The sequence below is a fragment of the Choloepus didactylus genome, chromosome 8, assembly GCF_015220235.1.
Source record: "Choloepus didactylus isolate mChoDid1 chromosome 8, mChoDid1.pri, whole genome shotgun sequence".
In the NCBI taxonomy this organism is placed as follows: Eukaryota; Metazoa; Chordata; class Mammalia; order Pilosa; family Megalonychidae; genus Choloepus; species Choloepus didactylus.
The window spans coordinates 129,376,761-129,387,438 of record NC_051314.1 but is presented as its reverse complement, the minus strand read 5'-3'; the positions used below and the strand labels follow the sequence as shown (position 1 = coordinate 129,387,438).

Below are 10,678 nucleotides of genomic sequence, written 5' to 3'. Positions count from 1 at the left end.
GCTGCTTCTGGGGAGGGGGTGGGACTTGCCTAGGAAGGGGGTGGTGGTGGTGGTGGGGACTGAGAAAAGCAGGTTGGGCTGGCTTCTAGGCCCTGTGTGGGGGTACAGGGATGTCCTTCCCCCACGTTCCCAGGGCCTTCTCCTTATTGGGGAGCCCCAAGAGGCCTAAGCTAACCAGCAGGTACAGAGGTTCCAAAGAACAAGGCTGAGTGTGAGGGGGTTTTGGGCTGGCTTCGCAGGACCAGCCTGGGGAAAACTGCCCATGTCTGTGTTTTGAGGATGTGTTCAGTCCCTTGGGCACCTCTTCAGGTCACCTCTGCCTCTTCCTGTTACCATCATCTCCTATCTTTTCCAAGCCCTCCTTATGCCTTAGGAACCAGACACCAAGACACCACAGAGACCAGCATTTTCACCCTGGTTTTATTTAGTGGGTTACAGTAGTGTTCTCGAGCTGGCTCACATGCATGTGATCAGCTGGGGCTGAGGGTGGCTCTTTGCAAAGCTGAGGTGCACGCTAAGGAAGCCAGGCAGGTCAGGGGCCCTGTCAGCCCTCTCAGGCCTCTGGCCGAGTTCTCATTAGTGCTCATCTCCCTGGCATGATTAGGGACACTGTCAGAGTCACATCAAATGGGGGCACATCTGGGCACCCCTCATTCTTTGCTTCAGATGTATCTATCCCCCCACCCCAAAGTCAACTCTTGACCCAGTACAAAAGAGACCCTTTACCAGGATTTCTTCCTGCAGGAAAGATGACTTGGAGACATGGGGAGGTGGGAGGGAGGGACAATAAGAGGCATACTGGCAAGCAGATCTCCTTGTCTAGTTGCCTACAGTGAAGACTCTTGAGCTAAATACCTGGGGCCTGGAAGAAACCGTGCACTGCAGGTCCTTCCCTTCTTTAGGAACTAGAAGCAAGGACAAATGCAAACAGAAACTCCTTGCCACCCTACCCACCTTCTGGCAGTCCCTAGATAATGATCTAAAGAAATAAGTTTACATTTATAATTAGGGGACAATTTTGAGAATATACACTATTTACAAGGGCCACCCTGCAAGGAGCAGGGAAGGTGAGAGATGCCTGGGCACAGAATGGAAATAGTTTGGGGAGTTCTTAATCTCCTTTCATCCTTGTTTTTGCTGTTCCCACCCTTCTTCTCCTGGTAGGGAGAGTAGAGGAAACAGATTCTCTTGGGGAGCCTAAGGTGGCACAGAGACCAGTTACCAGGACCTTGCTGCATGCAGAGGTGCCAGTGGAAGCTAAGCTGTGACTGCTGCCTTGGCATAACTGGGAGAGGACGCACTCAGAAGAGCTGTTCTCACAGAGGGCTTGGGGTCCACGGGCCTTGGCCTGCCCAGCACACAAGTGAGCAGAATAGTGGACAGCTTGAGCGGCGAGGGCGAGGCCAGCTTACTACCGTAGCTCAGGAATGAACTGGGACCAGTTGATGCTATCAGGGCCCAATGGGTCTTCCTCTAGGCCGGGGAAGCTGATGTCCAGCAAGATCTTGCTGAGGCTATCATTCATTGTGTCCAGAACCAGGCCTTCTGTCAGAGAGCGATTGGCTGAAGGGCCAGGGGCCTGTGGCTCGGGGGAGCCTGACTTGGGGACTTCCATATCTGAGGGGGGGCAGCTGCTGAAGGGGTCAGAGGTGAGGTCAAAGGGCTCTGAATTGAGGAACTCTCGGGGTGAGTCAAAGAGAGGTATACTTTTCAGAGGGGTAGTGCTGAGCTCCATCAGCCCTAGGGAGTCAGGCAGGGGGCCAAAGGCCCCCTGCGGGGTTCGTACTGGGCTGAAATCTAGGCTCCCCACTTTGGTTGGAGGTGTGAGCCTCCAGGGTTCAGGGGTTATGGGGAGGACGGATTTGCTCGGGGTGGAGGAGATGGGCAGTGTCTCCTTGATAGGGGTCTTAAAAGGTCCTCCTTCCTCCTGGGAGTAGCCAAGCTGGCAGGCAGGCTCGGAGGAATCTGCCAGGAAAGGGAGCTCCGTGGCTCGCCGGGAAGTGCTGGGACCCTCTGAGTAGAGCAGCTCAGGCTCATCCAGACAGGGAGTCTGCAGATGCTGTTTCCTCCGGGACCGGCTCATCTCCCTCCTCTCCCTTCGTTGAATCACGAGCATTTCAGAGACACACCGCGTTGGGGACTTGAGTCTGCTGTAGGACTTCTTGGGCTTTGGAGTGGGCGAGTGGGACGAATCCTCCCAGGAGTGAGATGACTCGTCTTTGACAGATGGGGACGGGGAGGGCCACTCTTCCAAGGGTGGGCTCTCCACTTTGATGGGTCGCGCCAAGGGTGGCGGCTCCTCCCCAGGCTGAATCTCCTCCTCCTTGATGGACTGGACCGGAAGCAAAGGAGTTAGCCCTTTTTGGAGCAGGGTCTTCTCCTCTTTCACTGGCCCTGCAGTGGGAAGAGGGGCTATCCCCTCCTCGGCTAACAGCACCTACAAGGGAAGCAGTTAGAAGGTGAAAGGGGGCCCCTGAGCCCCCAGGATTCAACCCACCGCCACCAGGCAGGAAAGACAACTATGACTATAATAACTTACGTACTGGTACTAATCATCTTTTTAGACTTTCAAGATTTTTAATAACTATTAAATATGAGAATTCAATATATGATGAAGATGGTAGTTCAATTCTGGGGGTAAAAGAGCATTTCAGATGGTGCTGGCATAATTGGTATCCATCTGAGAGAAAATAAAACTGGATGCCTATCTTAAACAGAATACAGAGACTTAAATGTAAAAATGAAAACCATACAAATCCTGCAAGAGAATCTAGGAGACTACATGTACAATCTGAGGGTGGGGGTGACCTTCTTAACCAAGACTGGAACCCCAGAAGCTGTAAAAGAGAAGAGAGACATATTTGACTATATAAAATTAAAATTTTACTGTGGCAAGAGATACCATAAACAAAGTTAAGAAGCAAACAATAGAAGTAGAAAATTATCTTCAGCACAAAAGACAGAAGGTTAATATCTATTATAAACAAAGAGCTCTCACAAATTAATTATAAAACCCTATAGAAAAATGGACAATGTCCAGAGATAAGCAATCCACAGAGGACAAATTCCAATTAGCCAAATATACAAGAAGTTGCTCAAACCTACTGATAAGCAAAGAAAGATACTAGTAAACAAGGAGATAGCATCTATACCCACCCGACTGGCAAATATTAAAAAGACTGATAATACCAATTGCTAGCAAAGATATAGGTCTTCTCATTTACTGCTGGTGGAAATGTGAATTATCATAGCCTTTTTGGAAAGCAATCTAGCAATATTTGGTACAATTTAAAATGTCTTTTTACTCATCAGCCTTATGTCTGGGATTCTATCCCATAGAAATAAAAGCACTAGTAAGAAAGATATACTTGCAAAGATATTTATTGTGTTGCTGTTCTTAGAGCAAAAAAAAAAAAAAAAAAAGAAATGTGCCCATTAAAAAATGTACCCATAAAAGTGGAATAGTTAAAAAATTTGTGGTATAACCACACCAATCAATATTATGAGACTGTTAAGAAAACAACAACAATGAAGCAGAGCTATGGCAGAGAACATGGAAGAATTTCCAGGAGCTACTGTTGAGTTAGAAAAAAAGAGATGCCAAAAAGTGCATATAATATGATCCCATTTTTAATGGTCTGTGTGGTGTGTGTATAAATATAAATAGCTATGTATGTAGGTATATTCTACTAAGAACTTGGGTAAAATATGGAAGAAAGCATACTAAATCATCAACATGGGTTATCTTGGGGGGCAGGAGTGAGGTGGGTGAAGGTGGGGGGAGGGGAGATGGAATGGAGCCAAAAAAGTAGAAAAGAAAAAAAAAAAGACTGCATTAAAATAAAAACAGCATACATGCTACAATCCCATCAAGGCATTTATATAAAGTTGCTATAGTATGTATAATTTTATGAACAATACATTTTAGAAATATTTTTTAAATTAAGAAAAAATATATAAAATCAAACCCAAATCTCTCCAAACTCCAGAGCCCATGCTCTTTTCATCTCGGTGCAGGGGGCTAGTGGGGGACAGCCCCGTTGTCTACTTTGATTGCATGTTGGCTCCTGCTCACCAAACCTTCTCAAGAGGGTAAAATTCAGATTTGATGGCCCATCACAACATGGTCTTAACTTACCCTCCTCACTTTTCCCTCAAGCTAGACCACTGGGATATCTCCCCCAGGGACATTTGGCAATGTCTGGAGACATTTTAATTGTCACACCTGGGTGGGGGGGATGCCACTGGCATCTAGTGGGGAGAGACAAGGGATGCTGCTGAACATGCTACAACACACAGGACAGCAACCCCACCCCACCCCCAACAAAGAAGCCCCCAGCCCCAAATGTCATAATTATCTTGCTCAACTGACCCATTCACTCTACTCCTACTAGGTACACACTGGGATTTCCTGCCTCTGTGGCACTGCCCATTAGAATGCTCTCTCCATACCCATTTGCTTATCCAAATCCACTTCTTTTTAAGACTTATGACCCTTGGGAACTCTTCCTTTACTGTCCTAACCCATTCATCATAGTCACCCTTCTCTGACTTCTTTATAGACTCATCAGGTATTTATGGGCCTTCTGATAGTAATCCAAATTCCTTTGGAGCTCTTACAATGCCATTAAATTTCCCGAAGTATTTATGCCTTGTCTACCCAGCTAGATTTATAAGCTTCTCAAGGAACACTTGGCAGCGTGCTCTGCAAGCTGTAGGTCCATGTGTTAATTGTTTGGAGTCTCTCCTCAGAGAAAAACAGAAGCCGCTCACCTTGGGGGCAATGCGGACTCGCTTGCTATGGCGGGCAAGCTCTGAGCTCATGAGTGAAGCCGCCAGGGGTAATGGCACCTTCACCGAGGGCTGCAGCACCAGTGACTGGTTCACCGGGAACTGGATGGGCACCAGGTATGAGCTGACCCGTGGTAGCAGTGGCTTCATCTTCCGGCCTAGGAGGAAACAGGACAGCTGAGGAGCAGGGGCACCTGGTGGGCACCCCTTCTCAATCCCAGGAAGGGGAGCTTTGCTCTCCTTCTCAGGGCTTGGATCTCTTTGAGCTGGGAAACGAACCCAGGAGTCCGATTCCCTAAAGATATGCCCCCAGAACAAGGACTAGGCCTGAGGCCCGCTCTCCCATACTAACGTGCGCCCAGTGGGAGTTCAGTTTTGATGGTCACGTTCCGGCGGAGCTCAGGAGTGGGTCGTTTCTGCTGCTGCTTGTGGCAGATAAGGAGAGAAAGAAACCTGGGTTAACAAGGTCAGGGGGAAGGCAGGAGACCCCCACCAGCTGCTCTGGTACCGTGTACTGAGCCGATCTGAGGAGATGGATAGAATTGAGCACTGTCTCCCAAGCCTTGGTTAGTGGGAACAGGTGGGCAGTATACAGGTGTGCGATGACTGGACAGTCCTACCACCTCAGCCACACATCCGCACCACTCCCAGGGGGTGCTAAAGCAGGTAGTCACGAGGAGTAAAGAGAAGCCAGGTAGGAAAGTGAGAGAAAAAACCGCAGCCTGCAAGACATGGGCCATGCACTTGTCACTGCTGTTTGCACCAAGCCTGGACGTGTTCCCCTGCCACACTGTGCTCTGCTCAACACACCCTGATGATACCTATGGGATGGGAAGGAGAAGTGGGCATAAGCCCTACTTCTGGGGAGATGAGGTGGTGGTCACAAATGTGCCCAGCATCCTCATTTTCCTCACTCCCAGAAGCCTCAGGGGGCTCCATGCTTTGGGCTGGCGGTCATGTGGCTGCAGGCTCCCATCCCCTGCTTAACATCTTGTCCCTGTCCACTAAAGCCATGCTGAGCAGCAAAAGGAAAATGAGGCCAAGCCCCGAGCCAGAGGGAAAGAATCTTACTGATTCCAAGTGCTCAGGCGATTGTGGAGAACCTGGGTCCAGGGGCTGTTGGCAGCCAAGCATTGCGGGAGAGAAACGAGATGGAATTTAACACCAATGTGGTCCATCTGACCACGCTGGGAAGAACACACACTCCTGACATTCCAGAGGATGCCCTGGACCACTGTCCCCCCAGCCTTATGGGCATTCTGACATCCTAAAGCAATACTTCTTTCTAAAATTTGTCCGGTGGCTCTAGCCTTAAGGATTATTTTTTTATTTTTTATTTGTTTTTATGTAGAGAAGTTTTTCCCAGACTTTCTCTGTAGGAATCACCTGAGATGCTTGTTAAAAATACAAATTCCTGGGCCCAGCCCATGTCCACTGATTCAGGAACTCTGAGGGATCAGCCTGGTAAGCCATATTTTAACAAGTATCCCAGACTCTTCTTACTCACAGGGAAGTTAGGGAAACACTGCCCTGGGAAGTCCTGTATTTTGGATTGAACAGTTCTCTCCATGCCCTAGTCTACCACACAGTGTATCATTTGGTAATTGTTAGCTCTACACAAGTCACTGATTGGCTGGCTGGCTTCTAACTCTTCTTTGGTCAAATAAAAACATTACAGAACTTGTTTCCTTTTGAGATGGATATTAGGACCTCCAACACAGCCCTACTTAGAAGAAACCAGGACACTTACCTTAAACACCTGGTCCAACGTCAAGTAGCGATTGGCACTGGGATGAATGGTCCAAAAGGAGACCTTGCCATTGGCAGACGTCTCCCGAACAAACATGTCATGGAGAGAAAGGTTGTGGCGAATGGAATTCTGAAAGAAGATAAAGGCAACCAGTTATCAGTTACCTTAGCTTCAGAACTATCACCTTTGAAGCTGATGGGGTAAATCAGCTCTAGACTCTCCCACCATACCCAGCACAGGCTGTGTCAAGTGTCTTTGTAACCTCACCCATTGGAAACTCCCTCCCTACCACTCCACACTGCAGAGCCGTCATCTCAGCCATAAACCCACCCATCTCTACAGAGGTAAAAACTGGTGCCCTTCCTTAGGTTGGTGATAAAAGACCTGAATAGCTGTCAGGGGTGAGGAAAAAGTACTGAGACTGTGAAGCAACAATTAATAGCAAGATTGGTGGATAAGAAATATTAAGAAACCAGAAAATTAAGCAGAGGTAAGAGTGTGAAGCCAAGAATTGTAATGTGAGAAAAAAAAAACAAAAACTCTTGCTTGGAACTGAGGACCAGTAATAAAACCTCATTTGCAGCTCTGACATTGACCAACTGTGTGAGCTACAATGACTCCCAGGCATCTCAGTGAAGAAAATGAAGAGGAAATTCCTGCCCAGTAGAAATGATATGTGACATTGTAAGGGATGAATCTTTGGTCGCAAAGCTCAGAGACAGCCTTGTTTTCTTCCCATTAAGATCTTGTCCTGACAGCTATTAGCCACTCCAGCTGCTAATACCAAGGACTACTGTTTAATGTAGCACAGAAGTGAGCTCGGTGCTACACTGAAGAGTCTCCATAAATCTTAGGTAGTGACAGATGAAGTGGCTGAAGAGCTCTTGTTGATGATTTTGCCTGGATTCAGTAGGATTGAGTCACAATTTGAAGGATGCATTTTGCTGATAGTTGTAGTAACCTTTGCATTAACCTGCTTCCCCAAAGCACCAGGCACAAAGTGCTACACAACAAACTGTAGGGCCAGAGTGACCTCACTCCGATTGTCATGGGGCATATTACCTTCCAGCCTGGCTTGGCAACGTGCTTAAAATAGGGAAAGTGGTCCTCGATCCAAGTATAGATGTCTTTCAAGGTCATGCGCTTCCTCTCCGTGCTATTAATGGCAAACTGTATCATGGCCATGTAAGAGTAGGGTGGCCGCTCAGACGCAGAATCCTGCCAAGATGCTGGTGCTCCTGGGGGCTCTTCAACCTGAGGGTTAGGAGCAGCCAAAGAGAAGGAGAAAAGGGAATGATGTGGAAGATTTCACAGGAACTCCACCCCACCAACCCCTCCCAAACTTCCCCCAGAGAAATCTTCTATCCCATAGAATTGTGCTAGAAACAAACTCCTCTGAGACCGCTATTCCATAGAATTAACATTTTAGGATGGGGAGGGATCTTGGAGATGACCTACTCCAGTTTCTGGCCAATGCTTGAACCACCTCTCTGTCATCATCTATCTTGCTGAAGATAATGCTCAGTAACAAGCTAAGGTCCAGTCTCTTCTAATTGAAACCTCTCAGGAGAGTTTGGATATACACTATGATTCTCAAAGCATTGATTTTATACCAAAAAATAAAAAAATCCATTTTTCAGACCTGGGAGTCAAGAGACCTAGGTCTTAAGACCCATTTCTACTCCTGATATGACATGAGTAAAGCCACCTCGTTTCAACGTTTGTGGGAGAGAAATGGTCCCAAGAGTCTGGAACAAAGCACGTATTTGGTTAAGTCTTAGGCAAAGACCTGATGATTTGCTTTTTAAAAATTGAGACATAACTTTATACAGTGCACAAATCTCAAGTGTACATCTCAATTAATTTTTACATATGTATACATATATGTAAACTTTCACTTTTAAACAGTGAATGATTAAAGAGTATATATAACAGAATCTAGATGTATGAACTGTGAAAAACAATCTCAGACCACAAAATTGGGTCAAATAAATTTTGTTTGATGGGAAACACATCAAACTCACATCTAATTCACTTTATGTGCCATTGGTAGATCTTCCAATAAAACTATTTTGTTAGAGATGTTGCATTCCTTTCTCACTGTTGAGGTACTTCTTTAAAGTGCAAGTTGCTTCCCAAACTAAGACCTCTTCATGGTTTTCTGAATACCTACTAAGGGTCTAGTTACCCAGTCCTGATGGGAATACAGAGTGAGTGAGAGATCTTTTGCCTCAAGGAATTTTCAAAGATGGGGAAAAGAAGTCCCAGGGAGAAAAGCAGCTTAATAGTTATATGGAATGGCACTAAGTGGAGGGCTGATACCAGAACCTGGACCTTCTGCTCCAACAGAACACTGGATCCATTTCCCCTTCTTAGAAATTCCCCGCACTGGCTTTGACTTCCCTACTGAGTGAGTGGCCTACAGCAGTTCACCTTAACCTGAGTCTGCTCCAGTGGCCGATTCTCCTTTTCCTCCATTTCTTGTTTGATGCTGCAGGAGCCCAGTCCATCCGAACTCATCTTTCCAAGCCACTGGATATTGGTCAAGCTGTTGTCGAGAGGGCAGCCGAGGGCCTCACCGGCAGCTAGAGAGGAAACAATCCAAGACTCCACTTAGCTGCCTGACTAGACACCTGGCAGGCCCATCAGAGTTGGTGGTTAGGGATCACCCCTCTAAGACTTCTACCCTTAGTGACGGGGAATGCATGCTGAAGCTAACGTGGCTCTCAGTTACTGTGCCCTAGGAGCATAGTTCAAATTGCATTTCAATCCGAGCCACACTGAGCCTAAGGGATCAGTGAAGGCAATCTTACAAAGCAGTTACTGAGTATTGCACAAGGAAAGTCACTTTTCCTCCTTGTGCTTCAGTTTTTTCTTTTATTAAGATGGAGATAGATTCCCACTTCTAGGGTCAATGGAAAGAATAAATAGAAATAATAAACAAATCCTTTTCCAATATGAAGAAAGCAATAGAAATGCTAAATTATAATTGCAGCCCTTTTGGCAGGGCCCAAAGGCTCCAGGCCAAGGTTTCAGGATGAAGACAAGACTTGGTTCAGGCTGGATGCCTGTCGGTTTTAAACATCAACATGACTGACTGCAGATCTTGTCATCAGAGAGGAAAGGCTGAGCTCCTCACCCCTCTGCCTTGTAGCCCACATACCATAGCTCTCCCGTCTTTGCCCGGGAAGGGCTGCCGACGGTCTAGGAAGATTCGTGTCCCTTGCTGCAGGCTTTGGTCCCAGGGTCTCAGTTATCACTTCTGCCTTCTTGGCATTGTTGCTGGTTTGGGCTGGAGGCTGGGACCCAGGCGGGTGTGTGGGAGGACCTCCACAGCTGATGAGGATGAACTTGTTGGGCCCGCTGCTGCCACTCTCTTTTCCTTTGGCAGTTAGTGCTGTGATGATGCTCTGGATGTTGGCATTGTTGGGGACGGCCACCACTTGGGTGTTGGGCATAGTGGGATGGTTAATAATCTTGATCCCCGCTGGAAACTTGCAAGAGTTGGATTCTGCCACCTCCTTGGAGGCCTGTGCTTGATCAGGCTCCTGTTGGGCAGGGGGCCTTTTAGGTTCCTCCTCTGATGTTTTACCTGGGGCATTTTGAACAGGAAGGGGAAGCCTCCGTCTTTTGAGAATCAGTGGCCGACGGGGGCTGGTTTTCATTATGAATCTGTGCTTTCACTCTCCATTGAGAATCACAAGCAGGAACCCTAGAAAGTGCAAGAAGTGGCAGGATGTCAGAGATTGTTTAGGCTGAGAAGGAGATTCTCTAGGAGAGAAGTGTTCCTCTTCATGTGGCCAGGGGTATGAAAGTGAAAGCTCCCTTGACCTTTTGGAAAGACTCACTTCCTGTAGTAAGGAGAGATGCTCCACTGACAAAAGAAGGCGAAAATTGAAGAAACAGAAGCGATTTGAAGGGACTGAGCAATTCAGTGAGATTGAGTTGGCTTTAGGCTGAGATAGCTGAAGACCACCTCTTGGAAGCTTAAGAAGGCTTGGCTTCAGAAACAAGTGGGACAGCTACAAACAGGAGGAAATCTCTATTATAGCCTACTATGATACAGACCAATTGTAGAGACTGTAGGGACATGAATGGAAGATGCCAGAATAGGAGGCCATATAGGTGCCCTGACAA

General features: G+C 47.1%; 1 protein-coding gene across 2 annotated transcripts; it reads right to left on the bottom strand.

Annotated features, from left to right (window-relative positions):
• Positions 1 to 408: 408 nt before the first annotated feature.
• On the bottom strand, positions 409 to 10,242 carry FOXM1 (forkhead box M1). Of its 2 annotated transcripts, XM_037846399.1 has the most exons (8): positions 9,705 to 10,242; positions 8,975 to 9,126; positions 7,604 to 7,795; positions 6,542 to 6,670; positions 5,863 to 5,907; positions 5,144 to 5,213; positions 4,774 to 4,949; positions 409 to 2,437 (listed from the first exon to the last, which is right to left on the bottom strand). In XM_037846399.1, the coding sequence occupies exons 1-8, from the start codon at positions 10,204 to 10,206 to the stop codon at positions 1,412 to 1,414; spliced, it is 2,292 nt and encodes a 763-aa protein (XP_037702327.1). In that variant the 5' UTR covers positions 10,207 to 10,242; the 3' UTR covers positions 409 to 1,411. The 2 variants fall into 2 exon arrangements, with proteins under 2 accessions (XP_037702327.1, XP_037702329.1); XM_037846401.1 differs by lacking the exon at positions 5,863 to 5,907.
• Between the last annotated feature and the right edge of the window lie 436 nt (positions 10,243 to 10,678).

What these genes read in the sequence shown, in the direction of transcription:
- FOXM1 (XM_037846399.1), bottom strand. Translation starts at nt 10,206, where the DNA reads ATGAAAACCAGCCCCCGTCGGCCACTGATTCTCAAAAGACGGAGGCTT. An exon ending in GCAAAGACGGGAGAGCTATG is followed by an intron (nt 9,127 to 9,704) that starts GTATGTGGGCTA and finishes TTTCCTCTCTAG; the next exon opens with CTGCCGGTGAGGCCCTCGGC. An exon ending in TTGCCAAGCCAGGCTGGAAG is followed by an intron (nt 6,671 to 7,603) that starts GTAATATGCCCC and finishes ATCTTCTTTCAG; the next exon opens with AATTCCATTCGCCACAACCT.